Source organism: Leuciscus leuciscus, assembly GCF_965113295.1.
Source record: "Leuciscus leuciscus genome assembly, chromosome: 6".
In the NCBI taxonomy this organism is placed as follows: domain Eukaryota; kingdom Metazoa; phylum Chordata; class Actinopteri; order Cypriniformes; family Leuciscidae; genus Leuciscus; species Leuciscus leuciscus.
In genome coordinates this window covers 37,696,665-37,714,316 of record NC_138730.1, presented here as the reverse complement: position 1 = coordinate 37,714,316, position 17,652 = coordinate 37,696,665, and the positions used below count along the sequence as shown (strand labels likewise).

At 37.8% G+C, this 17,652-nt stretch overlaps 2 protein-coding genes across 2 annotated transcripts in view; one reads left to right on the top strand and one right to left on the bottom strand.

Annotated features, from left to right (window-relative positions):
- LOC309501370 (uncharacterized protein) overlaps positions 1 to 17,652 on the bottom strand; it is a 220,324-nt gene that overhangs the window by 137,551 nt on the left and 65,121 nt on the right. The window lies entirely within an intron of this gene.
- Positions 3,966 to 13,423, top strand: LOC309501518 (kin of IRRE-like protein 1). Its single transcript, XM_082173685.1, has 4 exons — positions 3,966 to 4,214; positions 4,321 to 4,523; positions 11,643 to 11,723; positions 12,778 to 13,423. The coding sequence occupies exons 2-4, from the start codon at positions 4,386 to 4,388 to the stop codon at positions 13,324 to 13,326; spliced, it is 768 nt and encodes a 255-aa protein (XP_082029811.1). The 5' UTR covers positions 3,966 to 4,214; positions 4,321 to 4,385; the 3' UTR covers positions 13,327 to 13,423.

Here is a 17,652-nt window from a genome sequence, read left to right as displayed (position 1 = left end):
AAAAATATCGCCCACCGGAGCCTCACTTTCAATTTCAAAATGGCGGCTGCGTGAAATCAGCGTATGGCGAGAGACAACAAATATCTCTTGATCTCGTTTGAATTTTGCCCTGAATTACACATATGATGTTTGTCAATTTAAAAGATACATTTTAAAATCAAGAAAGTCGCAGTTTGATGTAAAACTGTTGAGGTATAAGACCGATATAAGAAAATGCGTAATTACAAAGACTACAAACCCAAAAGGCGCAAATGTGACGTCATACCTTTTCTCTCAATGAATGAAGCTAACTTTACTGAAGCTAACGTCTGTAATTTTTTCTATAGTCTTACGTTATAAGACTTAAGTTATAATCGTAACGTTACAATCCACGTTACCGTCATTACGTTAACGTTACAATCAACGTTACCGTCATGCCTGAGTGTTTTGTACCAGACTGCACACATACGTACATAGTGCGAGACGAGAGATGTAGTTCATTGAGCGATTTTCACATAAAACTAAATGTTACTCTTCTGTTTTATGACAAACTGCGACTTTCTTGCCTTTCATAATTATCTTTTAAATTGACAAACATCATATGTGTATTTCAGGGCACAGTTCAGACGGCATAAAAAGATAAGTTGTCTCTCGCCATTGACTACCATACATATTTTTTCCGAAATAAGGTCCCATGAGCCGGAAGCGGAGGGGAGGGACTTAGGCTCTCTATAGAGCTGGTAAGTCCCGCCCATCCGTAAAACCCCAAGTGGACCTCTAGGTTGAAAAATCGTCAATGCAAGTGAATGTGAGAAAATAATTATTTGAATTGTGCCATGAATGTGAACATATGTTGTCTGTGAATTTTTTATATAATTTTTCATGTTACGAGTTTGACAGTATATTGTATGATTCTTTGGCTAGCAGTTGTGGAAAAGACATAACGAGAAAGACTACATGTCGCCTATGTGATGTCACCCCATAACACATTTTCCCTCCACTTGTCAAATCACGGTGCTAATGCTGCGATAATCTATGGAGATGCCTGTGTGTTTTGTATCCAAATGTCACCATTCAAACCAAATGGGCTGTTCTTTCTTCAGATTCCCGTCTCAGTCCACAAAGTGCTCTCACACAAAGTCTAACCGTATCAAACTTCTACCCGCTAAATTGTAGCATTCTTCACACGAAAAATTATATAAAAAATTCACAGACAACATATGTTCACATTCATGGCAAAATTCAAACGGGACCAGAAAATAATTATTTTCTCACATTCACTTGCATTGAAGATTTTTCAACCTAGAGGTCCAGTGGGGTTAGTGGAAGGGGCGGGACTTACCAGCTCTATTGGTATCGGGGCCATCGGTGAGAGAGATCACTCTGATTGGCAGTTCAGTTTAGAGCAGCACAGACAGAAGGCTGTTCTAATTTTAAGTATCTTACGTAAGCATTCCAGAATCTAGAATGAAGAAAGCGATCAGCATGAATCGTGATTTCAAAATGATAAGCAAGCACTGCTTTGTTTACGCTTTGTTCCAGGCTGGATTTAAACTTTATTCATTAGAGTCCCAAACTTGGTTTGAAGACGAAAAGCGTACCAACCACAATGTTCTCTCACTATTCCTGATTTCTAACACACACTCAGTCACCGTGTTTACCGTGATCTTGTGGCTATCAGAGCAGAAACGAAAGCTGCTGTTTTAATAGTACATTGATTTCACCAAAACAATGAAGTAATATTTTTTTTTTTTTTTTTTTAACAGATGGCAGCCTGGGGCCAGATGCTTCAATACAAGAAATAAGGATCAAAGGTCAGTTTAGTGCAACACACTTTTATTTTTCAGTTAATTTCATAGGCTTTTACCAGTATAAAGGCTGGATTACACTACGGAACTTTTGCCCCAACTTGCAGTATGGATGAGTTGACGCTAGTTGAGCCAGTCAAAGTTTGGGCAGGTGGAGTTCACAGATTTCACACAAAATCGGGTTGTAGTGTATGATGGGCACAGGCTCAAGTTTTTAGCTTCAGACTATGATTCCATCCAATCAGAGGATGACCAAACAGGTTAGATATTTTGAGCTGATTTGAGCTCAATGTGTTTAGAACACATATTGTTTTCATTTGTCACACGTCTTCTAGAAACAAGGCGCGTTTCTGCATGTGTTTGTTGTGTTCGGAACAACTTGAAAGTCTGGTAGTGTGCGATCCTTAGTTGTTTAGTGTATGATGCCCAGTTTTTCTCTGTTACCATTTACAAAGCCAGAAGAGTGTATTACAGGCCTAAGACAGGACAGCAAGACATAGAACAGACACAACAGGGAGAAACAGTAGTGATGGAATCAGGATATATCAAACAAGTTTATAGTTTCATATTCAGGTTGCCATCTTAAAGGAGAACTCCGGTGAATTTTTAAGTTAATCTTGATCGTTTTACCTTTGTGAGTACTGTCTATAGAAAAAACAAACAAACCGGATCGGTGCTTGCAACGCGGAGCTGTTACAGTTAATGCCCAGAGCTCCCATTCAGCTAAAACGGCAGTTATGGGGGCATTAACCTAAATAGTGTCTTTGTGCCTCTTAACAGACACAAAATGCAATTAAAATGTCTGTCCAACATGAACAGGGCCCTTACATGACAACAAGATGCGTTTAGCAACTTAGCCATTGTTTAAACTCACCTAAATAGTGTTTTAGACGGCTAGCTGTAGTCTCGCGCTGAAGTCCCGCTCCTCCCACCTGCACTATGTGCGCGATTTTTTTCCCCAAACCACTTCAGCGGAAATCCCGCCCTGCAGCTGATTATCAGCTGCAGGGCGGGATTTCCGCTGAAGTGGTTTGGGAAAAAAAAAAAAAATCACGCGCACTTTTTCCGGCTACAACTGAGTTTCCACGGGACTTCAGCTAGCTGTCTAAAACACTATTTAGGTGAGTTTAAACAATGGCTAAGTTGCTAAACGCATCTTGTTGTCATGTAAGGGCCCTGTTCATGTTGGACAGACATTTTAATTGCATTTTGTGTCTGTTAAGAGGCACAAAGACACTCTTTAGGTTAATGCCCCCAGAACTCTGGGCATTAACTGTAACAGCTCCGCGTTGCAAGCACTGATCCGGTTCGTTTTTTTTTCTATAGACAGTACTCACAAAGGTAAAACGATCAAGATTAACTTAAAAATTCACTGGAGTTCTCCTTTAAGGCTTACGCTTACTGGCCCATTTCCCGGTCAAATATTAATATGTTGTTGTATTAAAAAACCGCTATGTTACCATCCAACATTCAAATTCTGTGTCAGTGTATGTCACACCGTTTCCATTTAAACCAATGTGTGTTTCACTTAAGGCCTCAGTCAGGTTTTTTTTTTTTTTTGGTGTCCCACGGGTCCTTAAAAGTTTAAGGCAATAAAAAAGGTATTAAATATCTTAAACGGTATTAGAACGGTCTTAGTTATCATTTCATGAGGATCACAATATGGCTTAATGTGAATATTAAACCTCAAAAGGCTATGATTTATTTGTGAGCACTGCATGTTTCAAAGTAAAACTGTTGTGCATTATACAGGCTTGTGGTTTCAGTGAATACCGCGCATTTATGCCAAGCTACTGCTTATGATCTACTGTTGATGAATTATGACAATGTTTACCTAATGGTGATTATATCATACCTGCAAAATCATCGCGTTTCTAAATAGTACAGCTCTGTTGTATACAGTGTTACCAGGGTATCCTCTGTGTTTCTGCTGTACCCCTATAAGCGCCACCTACTGTCAGAGTGAATTTTCATTTTCATTCAGCCAGTGGATCTAAAATAACCTAATGTGCATTATAAAAATCTAAACAATTAGGAGAATAAGATATAAGAGTTGTTTTTACAGTCATTTTATGGTTTGGTTGCTCTACCCCGCACATAAATCACATATGGTATTCATTTTATTTTTGCACCTCTTAAAAAACCTTTCAGATACCTTGTTTTTGTGTATCACATTCACAATATGTGTGTTTCAAATAAAAATGCACATATATTTGATGCAGAAGCTGAGAAGAGGGTATTTGTGTGCGTTTTAGTTGATCTAATCTGCATGTGTGTGTTTGAAAGAGGAGTGTGTCACTGATGAGGAAGACTGTGCTGATAATGAAGTGGCCGGTGAGGAAAAGCAGACGGAAACTGAGCCTATTTACTCAGACGCCCAGGAGGAGCATCAGAGAACGCCAGAACGAGGGGTCCACGATGAGAACGGTACCAATCTATTTATTTTTATAATTTTTTGGTCTTTCCTTCAATTGCCATCAGCTTTTCCTCTACAGTTGAATGCATTGATTGATTACGACTCTCTCTCTGTCAGGTACTCCTGATGCATTCTCCCAACTGCACACCTGTCCTCACTGTTCCCGCGGTTACAAGCGGCATATGTCGCTGAAAGAACACATTAAACTACGGCATGAAAAGGGCGATGACAACTACTGCTGTTCCCTCTGTAGCTACACCTTCACCTACCGAACGCAGCTCGTACGTCACATGACCGCACACAGACACGTCCGAGAGCAGGTACAAGGGGGAGGGCCAAGATGGCGGCGGTGTAGGTGGTGGTGTTTCTTTGCTCTTCAGGGAAATAAAGGTGAAGTGGTGATATAACCTATTAATCGGACTGGTGATAACGTGAAAAAATACGTCAAAAAGTTATATGATTCTGATTTGACATCTTTATGCATGGGAAAAAGAGGCAAGAAGAAAGTTAAACAAGTTTGGCTTGACACCATGTCTTCCGACGCATCTGGCTCAACTGATCAATTTGAGAATTCAGCATCAGCCTCGAGTAGTGCTGGATTTAAATTTAAGAAAGATACCGAATCACAGTGGTTTGACACATGTCCAAATTTCGACAATGAGGTTGTTGTCACATCCCTCTCGGATACTCCTCAGAGGCCAGCTGCTAAAAAAACTAAACACGCAGAATCTAACACTTAGGTAAAGTTGGTTTTATATTCGCACATTTGCACTTTTTTGCTTAAAAACTGTCTCAATAACAAGCGCAATAAAGCACATTTTTGCAAAATAAAAGCAGCTACATGATCTTTGGGACAAAGATGGTGAACTACAACACTCTCCACAATCGATCAAAATGGGCAAATATTGTTTTAATGGCATACAAATTCAGTGAACATTCAATGTGTGTGGTAAAGAAGATAGGGACCGTCTAAAAAGTTCTATTTTTTTTTCCATTGTGTGCAAACAGACAACTACATTTTTGCAAAGTACAGATGTACCAGCAAATCTCTCTCACATTATGTGTTCTAATGCTATTGATTGTACTTTAGCAACAATAAAAAGTGCATTATAATGATTGTATTTAGGAAACCTGCCTCACTGTACATAATGTACATAAATATTTTTAGAATAAAATTACATTAATTCACCAAAGGGATTTTTTACTATCCGAAGGTTGTAGCATGTTCCTAGTGACCACACTGACTTACTACAGGTGACATTTTGACTATAACTCCTTTACTGTACGTACAGTTGACAAATATGTTTTTTTTTTTTAATTACTGTAATTCACCCTAAGTATTTTTTCGTGTTCCAAAGGCTGTAGTGTTTTCCTACGGACCAGACTGACTTACTACAGGTGAAATTTTGACAAAAAGTCCCTTACTGTACGTACAGTTGACAAATATGTTTTTTTTTTTAATTACTGTAATTCACCCTAAGTATTTTTTCGTGTTCCAAAGGGTGTAGTGCTTTCCTAGTGACCAGACTGACTTACTACAGGTGAAATTTTGACAATACCTCCCTTACTGTACAATTATCAAACATGTTTATGTACTGAGCATATTATTACATATGTTTATGAAATAAACTGTAAATCACCTATAGTGTTTTTTTTTTATATATATCCCAAAGGTTGTAGTACTTTCCTAATGACTAGACTGACTTACTACAGGTGAAATTTTGACAATACCTCCCTTACTGTACAATTATCAAATATGTTTATGTAATGAGCATATTATTACATATGTTTATTACATATGTTTATGAAATAAACTGTAAATCACCTATAGTGTTTTTTTATATATTTCCCAAAGGTTGTAGTACTTTCCTAATGACCAGACTGACTTACTACAGGTGAAATTTTGACTATAACTCCCTTACTGTACGTACAATTATCAAATAAGTTTATGAAAAAATTACTGTAATTCACCTAAAGTATTTTGTCATGTTCCAAAGGGTGTAGTGCTTTCCTAATGACCAGACTGACTTTCTACAGGTGAAATTTTGACAATACCTCCTTTACTGTACAATTATCAAATATGTTTATGTAATGAGCATATTATTACATATGTTTATTACATATGTTTATGAAATAAACTGTAAATCACCTATAGTGTTTTTTATATATATTTCCCAAAGGTTGTAGTACTTTCCTAATGACCAGACTGACTTTCTACAGGTGAAATTTTGACAATACCTAATAATACTGCTTTACATAATAATATAATACTTAAAACATTTAAAAAAAATTTTTTTTTTAAGGTTGTAGTACATTAATAGGGGCTACATTATTATTAACAGTAGTGACTGAACCTGTACGCATTGGTGCAGCAAATCTGACAGATAATGAACAGCAAGATCATGGAGGCATTCAAGATACTGTACAGTGCTCTGTTTTATTTCTATTATCTTTCTAATTGTTCATGGAATACCACTGGGATTATACATAAAAGTTGTAATTAATTCCTCGTGGCTAGAGTAATATTTCAATTTCACCTCTTCAAAATGTTGCTGTTGTTGATCCTCTCTTGGTTTAAGTTGTTCTGACATTCGGACCCTGAATTTAGGCACGTCATGACCTTCCACACTTGTAGTGATTGTAATGAATAGTAATTGGACCAATTTTTGAGTCTGTAGGACCAACTCTATAGCGCCACCACCAGTTCAAAAATGCAACATTAAAAGGGTTATAGCTTTTGAACCCTTTGATGTATATGTGAATGTAAACAGATGTAAAATGAAACTTAGTACATCTGATTCCACTCATTATGGTAATCACAATCAATATCTTAAAATAAGACTCTGCCCATTACATTAGTGGCCATTTTGAAAAGTACAGTGTTCAATTTTTTGTGCTACTCCTCATTCAAATTTTGTTACATTTTTCTGAAAATTGGCTCAGTTGATCTTTGGGCCAAGCCACACCGAAGTGACTGAACAGATTTTTGATTTTTGCTACCGTTCCCGATATTTTTCTCCAAATTTGACCTGTATTTGTTGCCTTATGGTAGTTAGCTTAGCATGCTAATTGGTTAGCATGAACCATGAACCATTCCAGTTGTGGGTTTGAATGCTGTGTGGCACATTCCCAGATCGCAAGAGGTATTGTGGCCTTAAGTGGTGGAAAAGTTGCTTCTGTTCCAGACATGGTGCCTATATGTGAACGAACTCGATAAATACAACATGCAGCAAATTTATACAAAAATTATTCATTTTGAATTGCTTCTCACTTGAACTATTGGACCTTCTTCATCTTGCCAAAAACACAAGTTCCCAGTGGCGCAATGATATGAGTGACAGGTATCTGACCCAGAGATAATGGGTTCGAGCCCCATGTGGCATGATTTAAAAAAAATTTGGTGTAATGTTGTGTCATGTCGATTCCTTTATTATTCAACGTTGTACTAATCTTTCTTCCTCTTGGATTAATGTATGTCTTGTTCATTCTATGTTCATTCTCATCTGAACTTCTGTTCATTTTGAGTTCATTTTCACCTATACTTCTGAACCATCTCTTTTTTCTTCAATTTCTGCTGTTTTTACTATTCCTGCTCTTGCTGCTGCTTCAGGGGCTTGGCCCTGTATCGCTGCTTGCAGCTATATTTCCACTTGTTCCTTAACCTGTAACCAAGAATACTAACACACACAGACACAGTTTCTTCAAGATTGGATTTGGTGAGGAGGAGAGTCTTCTCAAAACATTAAGATAACATGTTCTTTCTCTCAAGGAGAGGATACTTTAAATCTAACTGTAAAGTAAAGACTTTAACTAAGAAATGGTCTCTCAACTATAGGTTTCAATGACTCCTGAGACCATTGCTATCAGGGTAGCCTAGAAAAGCAGATGGATGTAGTGACACCTGTTAAAGAAGTCATCTTCATCATTTCATCTCTGGAAGCCAGGCCAAATGAGCAAGCACTGTTACTGCATTCCTGGCATGGGCCAGACCCTTACGTTACACCTCAGATATCAAATACAGACATTAAAGGATACATGAAATAACATTTTCTATAATCACACTGATAATTTCTATAACAAAGTAAAATCTCATAAGCCTAGAGAAGTCATTCAACTCATTTGATATATAGAAGGAAAACTATTGATTAATACCTTGATTATAATCACTCATTAGATATACATTGAAGCAGCAGTGTGTTCCAGAATCCACTTCTTCAGGACTTCATAACAAAAACTTAACTTGAATCATTACAATAAGGGTGTTGCTTATTTTGTTGAAAATATGATTAACCTAAAATATCTGCATTTTTTTAATCAATGAAAGAATTGTGTTGTACAAGGAACAGCAGTTCTAATACATACTTTTACCTAATACATTTATCAAAGTTAATTGAGTGATCACTAGGAACATACTATAACCATTGGAACATGAAAAAAGGAGAAATTACAGTATTTTTTAAATAATAATGTTTGTACTATACTTACAGTAAGGGAGGTATTGTCAAAATTTCACCTGTAGTAAGTCAGTGTGGTCACTAGGAAAGCACTACAGCCTTTGGAACATGAAAAAATACTTTAGGTGAATTACAGTATTTTTTTCTTAAACGTATTTGTTTATTGTACGTACAGTAAAGGAGGTATTGTCAAAATTTCACCTGTAGTAAGTCAGTCTGGTCAATAGGAAAGCACTACCTTTGGAACATGAAAAAAATCCCTTTGGTGAATTACTGTAACTTTTACATAAAACATATTTGCGTACTGTATGTACAGTAGCCTACACAAAAGTACACTAAAGCAGTCTAGGTGAATACGCAGAAAATATCAAACCTGAAACTATTTTTACCCTGGTTGGCAATATTTTTTTTTTTTACTTGACTATGTTCATGGTGCTGTCCACGTATGTGGCACTGAGGTCCTACATGATCAAGTCTGCAACTTGGGTAAAGTTGGTTCCATGGTTCCGCGTTCAATATCTCGTGAGCTGAATATTGTTACTACACAAATAACATTGTTTTAATATTTAAATCTTCCTCATAACGAGCTTTCCTTCGGGTTTGCACTTTGCAGATGGTCCCTTCTTAGCAGCCTGCGCATAGAGATAATGTATTTTGTCCAGTGCGAAGGAAAGATCGTTTTGAGGAAAATTATGTTGTAGCTTCTGGTGTTTTATCTGTAGTTATATGTGATAGGTGTTTTCTGTAGCAACAACGTTTAGTTCACAAGTTATTGAACGCGGAAGTCCGCGATTGTGCGAATATCGAATATAAAACCAACTTTACCTAAGTTGATGCCTGATATGAACTTGGGTTCAAGCGGGAAGGAAGTCGACCGGAAGTTGAAGCCGGCCGCGTGCCACCATCTTGTAGCAGAACTTCACCTGCTGTTAGCATCCCATTGACTCCCATTCATTTTGGCGTCACTTTGACAGCAAATAACTTTACATCTGAGGCGTTTGAAGACTCCATTTGTCCATTATTTATTTCTAAAGAAACACGACAATGTATAAAATGCTCCATTACCTTGTAGCTTACGTTATGGCCCCGTAAAAACAGTTTTTGTAAAAGTAGGCTAACGATTGCGTCATAACCACACGACTCTCTGTCGCACAGTAGAGAGATTACCGTATTGACGGGAGGAGAAGCTCGCGGGCAATCGGGGGGACGTGGAGGCAAAATGACAAAATAATTAATCAGAATACCTAGCAAAAGTTTCTCCTGCTCCTAGCTCATGAACACCTCCTACTCACGATCTCCGTCTCTGCAAGATTCGGAAGGGAATGATTCAGATTTCTCATGCCACAGCCACTAGAAGACAGACTGGTTGCTCACGTCACATCTACGTCGTCAAGCTCAGTTTGAGTCTGCGCGTCAGGAACGGAAGTCCTAAAAAATCGCTGAAAATGGGCTTCACTTGCCTCAATTGAGTTCCAATGAGATGACTCTGTCCATTTCTTATACTGTCTATGCTTGGGTTGCTATATTAACTGAATGAATATATGAACATATATGCCACATTGATAAGGTCACAGCCTACCCATGACAAGATTTCACCGCACGTTACTGAATCCTAGACTATAAAACCCTGTTCCAGAGAAGGGTTAACGTATTAGCAAATATTATACAGTAAACGATTGTTATAGAGAATTGACCGCCAATTATGAAAAACGTGCCTAATTTTATATTTATGATCTTTGTACAGTCGCAGACATTTTCACACTGTTTAGTTTCAACGTCTGAGGGAAACATCTTTTAAGATTTTTGGTATGTTTCAGAAATGGAAAAAAAGGAAGCTTGTTTGCACATCGGTATAAAATAAATATTTAAAGTAACATTGTAAGATAAAGTTGCAATTGTTTTTTTTTTCTCCTCTGAGGGCTTCCATAATAACCTTCAAAAGGTTAATGAAATAAGCAAATTAAAACAGGTAAATTATTCAATCAAAAATACAGTAAAATATCTTGTGAAATATTATTACAATTTAAAACAACTGTTTCTTATTTTGATATATTTTTTAAATGCATTTTATTCCTGCGATGGCAAAGCTGAATGTTCTGCATCATTACTCCAGTCTTCAGTGTCACATGATCCTACAGAAATCATTCTAATATGCTGACTCAAAATGTATTATTATTATCAATGTTGAAAATGGTTGTGCTGCTTAATATTTTTCTGGAAACTAATACATTTAGTCAGGATTCTTTGATTAATAGAAAGTTTAAAAGAACAGCATTTATTTGAAATAGAAATCTTTTGTAATATTATAAGTGTTTTATTATAAATTGATCAATTTAATGTATTTTTGCTGAATGAAAGTATTAATTTCTATTCAATAAAAAAATAATACTGACCTCAAACTTTTGAATGGTAGCAGCATATGAAATATCAAATATGTTGCAATTGTTGTGATTATATTCCTTCATGCAGCATTTTTGCTTTCAGTGTGGACTTGACTGTGTAAAAATGACAGTTACTGGAAGCTTCCAGTGTTTATTAGAATATGATGTAACTGTCTGTAAAAATCTCTACAGTCACATTTTCTAGTCAGGCTGTGGCAAAAACTGGTCTGGTAAAATTTCAGATGACCTTTCCAGTCTGACTGAAATCCAACTATTAAAGTGCATGTTTGTACTGGTGAGCTTAGGAGGCGCTATAGGAAGAATCTATATAGAGTAACGACAGCCTCTTTTAGAGCTTTGTAAAGTGTCAGGTCTGTTGGGCCATTTCTTTTATCCACAACTGTAAAAGAGAAAATGACTGATGGTAAAAGACTTTCTTGCCATCACAAACTAAAGAACATCTGTTCTTCACCAACTCTGATAAAGCTGATATCCTGTTTTCCTCCCTCTCTCTCTCCTTCTCTTCCTCCCTCTCTCCGTGTGTGTGTTTTGTCGTTTGATGGTTTAGTTTCTTCCCTCTGTCTCCCTCTCTCCCTCCACCCAGCCCTTCAAAGATGACATGGACCTGAAGCAAGACCTCCAGAGCGACACACAGGAACCCAAGGTGGAGGAGTATGAGCCCAAGGTAAGAAACAGAGCAGGTGCATATGAACATAATGCTACACTTAGGGCCAATCCCAATTCTACCCCTTACCCCTTCCCCTCTGTTTTGCGTGTGCACGTGAAGGGGTAGGGCTGTCTCAATTCTCTTTTGGTTGGAGGGGTAGGGGTAAGGGGAAGGGCCAGATAGCCCTTGAAACGAAGATTTTTCGGGACCACACTTCAAACGAAGGGGTATGAGAAATGTACCTGCATACACCGGCTACAGAGGCAACATGACTGCCAATAATCATTTTCTTTGTCACATTCAATCTTGTGTTCATATTTACGGTCATGTTCTTCAAAGAAACAGTTTCAAAAAAAATCGTTAAAGTTCGTTAACAATATGACGCGTGTAAAAAGCAAAAGTTTGAAGCGAAGTGGACGCGCGAATGAGGCGAATTCGCGTCCACCGCGCCACACTAAACGCCTCATTCGCGCCGCAAGACCTCCAGACGCGTGTAAACGCGTCTTTTAACATTGAAATCACTCGCGATTTGAAATGTGCAATATTTTTTTTGAATTCCAGTTTACTGTTTATTGTGCCAGTTTAATATGCAAAGACAATGTGAAGTAGGTTGATTGCCTTTAAAATTGTAAATGCTGTGGCGCTATCAAAGCTCTCAAATTTCACTGTTTAAGCCCAACACAGCAATATTGGCTCAACCAATACTGTGAGATTAGGGCGGGGCTATCTTTTTGCCTGACCAATAACACATTTTCTTGAAAGGTGTCGTTATTTTTCCAATTCCGTTTACTGATGCTAGTGGTGCAGAAATAACACACTTTACCTTTAATGTTAAACACACACAGAGGGAGTATTTTAGCTTCTGTCCAACATTTTTTACCAGACAAGAAACTATTTTTGTATTATATTCCAATGGATGCACTACTGCTCAAAGGTTTGGTGTTAATATGATTTTTTTAGTAATGGTAGTGTCTAGATATATAGAGGTTTCCACACACCTATACAGTGTATATAAACCAGACACACCCTAACTAGTGCATCACAGTGAAATATTATATGTTTGTCATTTCAGGATCCCACTAATGGCTATTACAATGTTCGAGCTACTACAACACATGATGAGGTCCGTTCCTCTACCCGTTCCCTGCTGTACCAGGAATTCCGGCCACCGAATCCCGCTTCAGTTTCGGCAGCAGCCGCCGGCCCAGTGGCCAACATTCACCCCACGCCCCCGGGCCGCTATGAGCCCCGCACCACTTCCGAAATGGCTCACAACACATACGCCCATTTTAACACCATAGCCAGGGCGTCACAAATCCAAGCCCCGCCCAACCCAATCTCCAAAACTACAGACTATTCTGGAGACCGTGGCCTGCTGGAATCAACCAATCCGTTGGCTTTTGACAGCTACGCTTATTCAACGACACCTCAATACAGGTTAGGCTTTGCTCCGCCTTTGGAGGTAGGACCAGCCTATGAAATGTATCCTACAGGACAGGGGGCGGGGACGAGCCAAGACGCTAACGTGGGAAAATACCCCAGCTCCGCCCAATTTCCATATTCAACCCTGCCCACAGAATACTCTCAGAGACACACGCAAAGAATGCAGACTCACGTGTGAAACAAACATGCTTTTCCCCACAAATAAGCACTTCCTTTGACGCAAATACATGGTACACACTCTCATTTTTACAGTCTTACAGTCCAAAACTCTCTCTCCAAGATAACTATGCAAACACACACACACTGCGTTTTCACAGCATAACGAGACACTGCAAAGCAGCCATCGGACGTTTTTTTCCATGTGAATCAGTATTGGCTTTTTAATTTTTTTTTAAGAATAGCCAATAAAAGGCTGGAGGGCCCCAGAAGCCATCAGCTATTGGGTGTAAAGCCCAGTGAAAGCCTGATCGCTATGCATTGTAGTTGACAATGGACTCATTTAGATCTGTCCCATCACTCAACCTAATAAAATATGATGTGTAATAAATGATGGGAGTTGTGGGTATGCTCACATTGATTGTAAAATCTGCAATGTGATTTCGCAGAACAAGTCACTCAGTTGAAGAATACCGCAGGTGTCATCAATCGCTTATGTAATAATAACTCACCACTGCTCACACTGCCCGAGCTCCTCGTGGGAATAGCTGTCCGCTGCCAGTTTGAACTCTTCTGATAGGACGGAGACGCGAGTATCTGGGTAAACGCCACCAGTGCTTTTAACTCTGAAAGCTCGAGTTTATGTAACATTTTAGGATTTTTTAAACCATGGATGCTACTCACAGAGTGTCAAAGTGAGCTTACAGACTCTTCTCTGAACACACGCTCTGCCTCCTTCCAAGAAAACCTCACGAGTATTTGACGCTTTGTGTTTCTATATGTGTGAGAGAGAGTGTGTTTGCTCATGTGATGTGAAGGAAAAAACTGAATGTGATGAATCTTTCTCTGAAGTGTCCGTGTTAGGGCTGTCAATCGATTAAAAAATGTAATCGCGTTTAATCGCATGATTGTCATGAGTTAACTCGCGATTAATCGCAATTAGTCGCACATTTTTTATTTGGTCTAAATGTACCTTAAATTAATACTTTTCAAGTTTGTAATACTCTAATCAACATGGGCATGGATAAATATGGATGCTTTATGCAAATGTATGTTTATTATTGAAACCATAGTCAACATAGAGCATGAAGACGGAGACATGTTTCAAAGGTTATATATGTTTTTTAAAGAACTTGTTCATGTCTATTAGACACATGTAGAAAGAACAAAGAAATGCCAGGTTCCCATTACTTCTCTTTCTTTGCACTGAGCAATTTACTAACACAAACATGTTTAGATTTTTGCATGACAGGGCAGCTCTTCTGAAAATGCTAAATGTACATTTATTATTTATTATTACATTAGTTTGTCTCTCTCTGTGCCTTTGATGAAGCTAAATTCTCAATAAAACTGTTTTCATTGGTATATTTTACTGTTAATGTTGTCAAACAACGGAATGAATATGAAATAATGACTGAAACGCGACCCATTAATAACCAGCTCTCCCTTCCAAGACGTTAATCTGCACAAAAATCCTGATAATCGAGCCGTCGTCTGAAATCAAATACACATAAGATAAAGACAATATCTGTGTTGTGATTTCGGCTATACTTGCATGTAAAATTAGAGAAGCAACATAATATCTGTGTTTAACTGAATTAAAGCGCTGCTCCTCTCTGCCGCGCGAGACGCAGAGAGAGAGAGAGAGAGAGAGGTGCGCGCGCGTGCTGGGAGAGCAGTACCGGCGATTCTCAGAAACTAAATAAGGTTTGGGCGCTTTTTTGAAGGGAAAAAATCAATAAAGGGGTCTGCAATGTCGCTAAGTTGGCAACACTGTGTATCTCCATTTCTCCAACTAGGGGTTGGGCCACGGGTCAAACAGAAAATACGCGCTGCGTTAATCGCGCGTTAAAAAAATTTGTGCCGTTCATATGATTTTGCGTTAATGCGTTATTAACGCGCTAACTTTGACAGCCCTAGTCCGTGTATTATTTGTCCTTCACACTTTCAAAGTAGAGTAGAGTGCTTTCTCATATTTTTATCTGAAATAAATTGCATTTGAAAGCGCTTTTATAGTATTTTTCTAAGATGGTGGCAAGGGGTCAGAGATTGAATGGTTTTTGGAATATGGTTTATTATTAATTCTATTTTCAGGGTATATACAGAAATTCTTAAGTTGAATTTAATACCTTCTAATATACCTTTTTTAATACCTTCACAATATTTTTTAATACCAGCACGACTTCAAGCTGCAACTGTAGCGGTGTAAAGTGAAAAGTAAAGTTTTTTTGTTTGTTTTTTAAGCTGTGATTTTACCACTTGATTTCATAGCTTTGTAAGATAAAAATCCTTCTTGCTAGACCTGATAATTATTTTGGTCTATAATCATATCAATATCAAAAAGTAGAATAAAAAAAGTAGCATTAAAAAGTTTATTTTAACTAATAGTCTAATTTTCTACCATATACTGTACAATTGAATAAAATTAGCTGCCAGATAACAATAACTTGCTTTGCACTTTTTTTCTGGTTTCACCTCACTCCAGTCTAAACTAAATTATTATTATTTTTTTGGTAATGTTTCTACACATTATAATATAAATAACCTGAAAATACAACGTAGGTTACATACATGAATAGTTTTGTTCATGTTACTTCACAGTGCATTAACTAATGTTAACAAATACAACTTTTGATTTCAATAATGTAGGCTACTAGTAAATGGTGAAATTAACATTGAGAAAGATTAACTAATGCTGTAGAAGTGCAGTTTATTAATAGCCTAGTTAATGTTAATGAATGTAGTTGACTAGAGTTTAATAAATGGAACCATATTTTAAAGTGTTACCGATTTGTTACACACCGATTCAGACGTCTCGTGAGTTCCGTGTCGGACAGATCAGTTGTTTTAACCATTCATTAAAGTGAATCGGTTCAAATGAGTCATTAGTTCGCGAATTATGCGATGTGTCATTAGCCGACGTGTACGCGTTGTGTGATTATCCCGGCAATTTAGGACATCGCACAAGATTTGTGTCAACACAGAAAACATTTCATCACTGGATAGGTGTTTTTTTGTTTATTGAAAGTGTGGTTTATGTCAGCTGAATGTGCGGAACGCTTTTCAGAGAAGATAAGGCAGTGTATTTTAGCACAATTCACACCCAGCGGTAATTCAAGAAATAAATCTCCGAATGCGACACGTGAAACTTCGGTCTTCCGACCTTTTATACCATCGTGTCAATAGATTTTGATTAATATAGCGAGGATGAGAGAGAGCAAGAGTGGAGAGAGTGCGCGCGCATGACCGGGCCTCTCTTTCTCTCTGCTCGTTCTTTCAGTTAACATGCACCCTGTCACAAGCGCAGCAGTCATCTACATTAGGCTACTCAGTACTCACCGATCAAATAAGGCTTTGGCGGCCGCCAAAAAAAATTTCAATGCAGGAAAAACCCTGATGTCTCTTAAATGACTGAAATAGAAGCGAACTCGCAAACAGGTTTAGCAGCAAACCAGCCGGGTACCCAGTTTGTTTCAGCGCGTGCTGCACGCAAACGAACACCAAGTCACATGATATCACTCAGGTCCTACTCACAACATATAAATAAATCCACGCGAATTTTTGGAATTTTAGAAGAAAGGCCTGCACTTAACACAAATTGAAACTCATAGGCCTAGTTGGATGGGGGTTCGGAAATTGAATACCTCGTCAGATGACGTTTATTACTTTTTAATACTTTTTAATGCCCTTAATTTTGGCTAATTTCATTTACTTTTTACAACCCCGCGGACACCCTGATTTTTCATTTATGTTTTATTCATCTTTTGAAAATGTAAAAAAAAAAAAATATGACCCATATGTTTTCCCACAGCAATTTAAAAAAAATGTTTTTATTGTATGTGGTTATTTTTCCACAGTAATATATCAAATAAAAACATTTCGTAGTAACTCATGTTGTCATACAGTAACAGCATCATACATGCTAAAACAAGTGTATTACATCAACAGGCATAAATACAGTGGGGACAAAAAATGGAGATTACGATGTAATTTAAATCTGGATATACAGTTAAAAAATTGAAAACAGAAAATAATAACATGTACATCTATAAAAATGTACAGTATAATAACGGCAGAGCTGCTCTTTATGCCTCAAACTCACTCTCAGCATTACTGTGGTGAAGGTCCACTGGGTCCAGACTCCAGATCATCTACTAGATAAGGTTCGTTCTCCTTCAGCAGTTTGTAGAATTCTGCTTTTACAGAAGCTCCTCCAGAGTCGAGAGCATCCAACAAGAGTCTCACTTTCTTTGGTTGTGGTTTTGCATCTTTAATTGTTCTCCACATTTCACCAGTAATCATCTTTTTGCTCTTCAAACTGTCAGCAATCACCATCACTGATGAAACT

Bases quoted from the DNA above. Each gene is read 5' to 3' on its own strand.
- LOC309501518 (XM_082173685.1), top strand. From the start codon at position 4,386: ATGTCGCTGAAAGAACACATTAAACTACGGCATGAAAAGGGCGATGAC. The intron at 4,524-11,642 runs GTACAAGGGGGA...CCCTCCACCCAG, and splicing joins ACAGACACGTCCGAGAGCAG to CCCTTCAAAGATGACATGGA. The intron at 11,724-12,777 runs GTAAGAAACAGA...TTGTCATTTCAG, and splicing joins TGGAGGAGTATGAGCCCAAG to GATCCCACTAATGGCTATTA.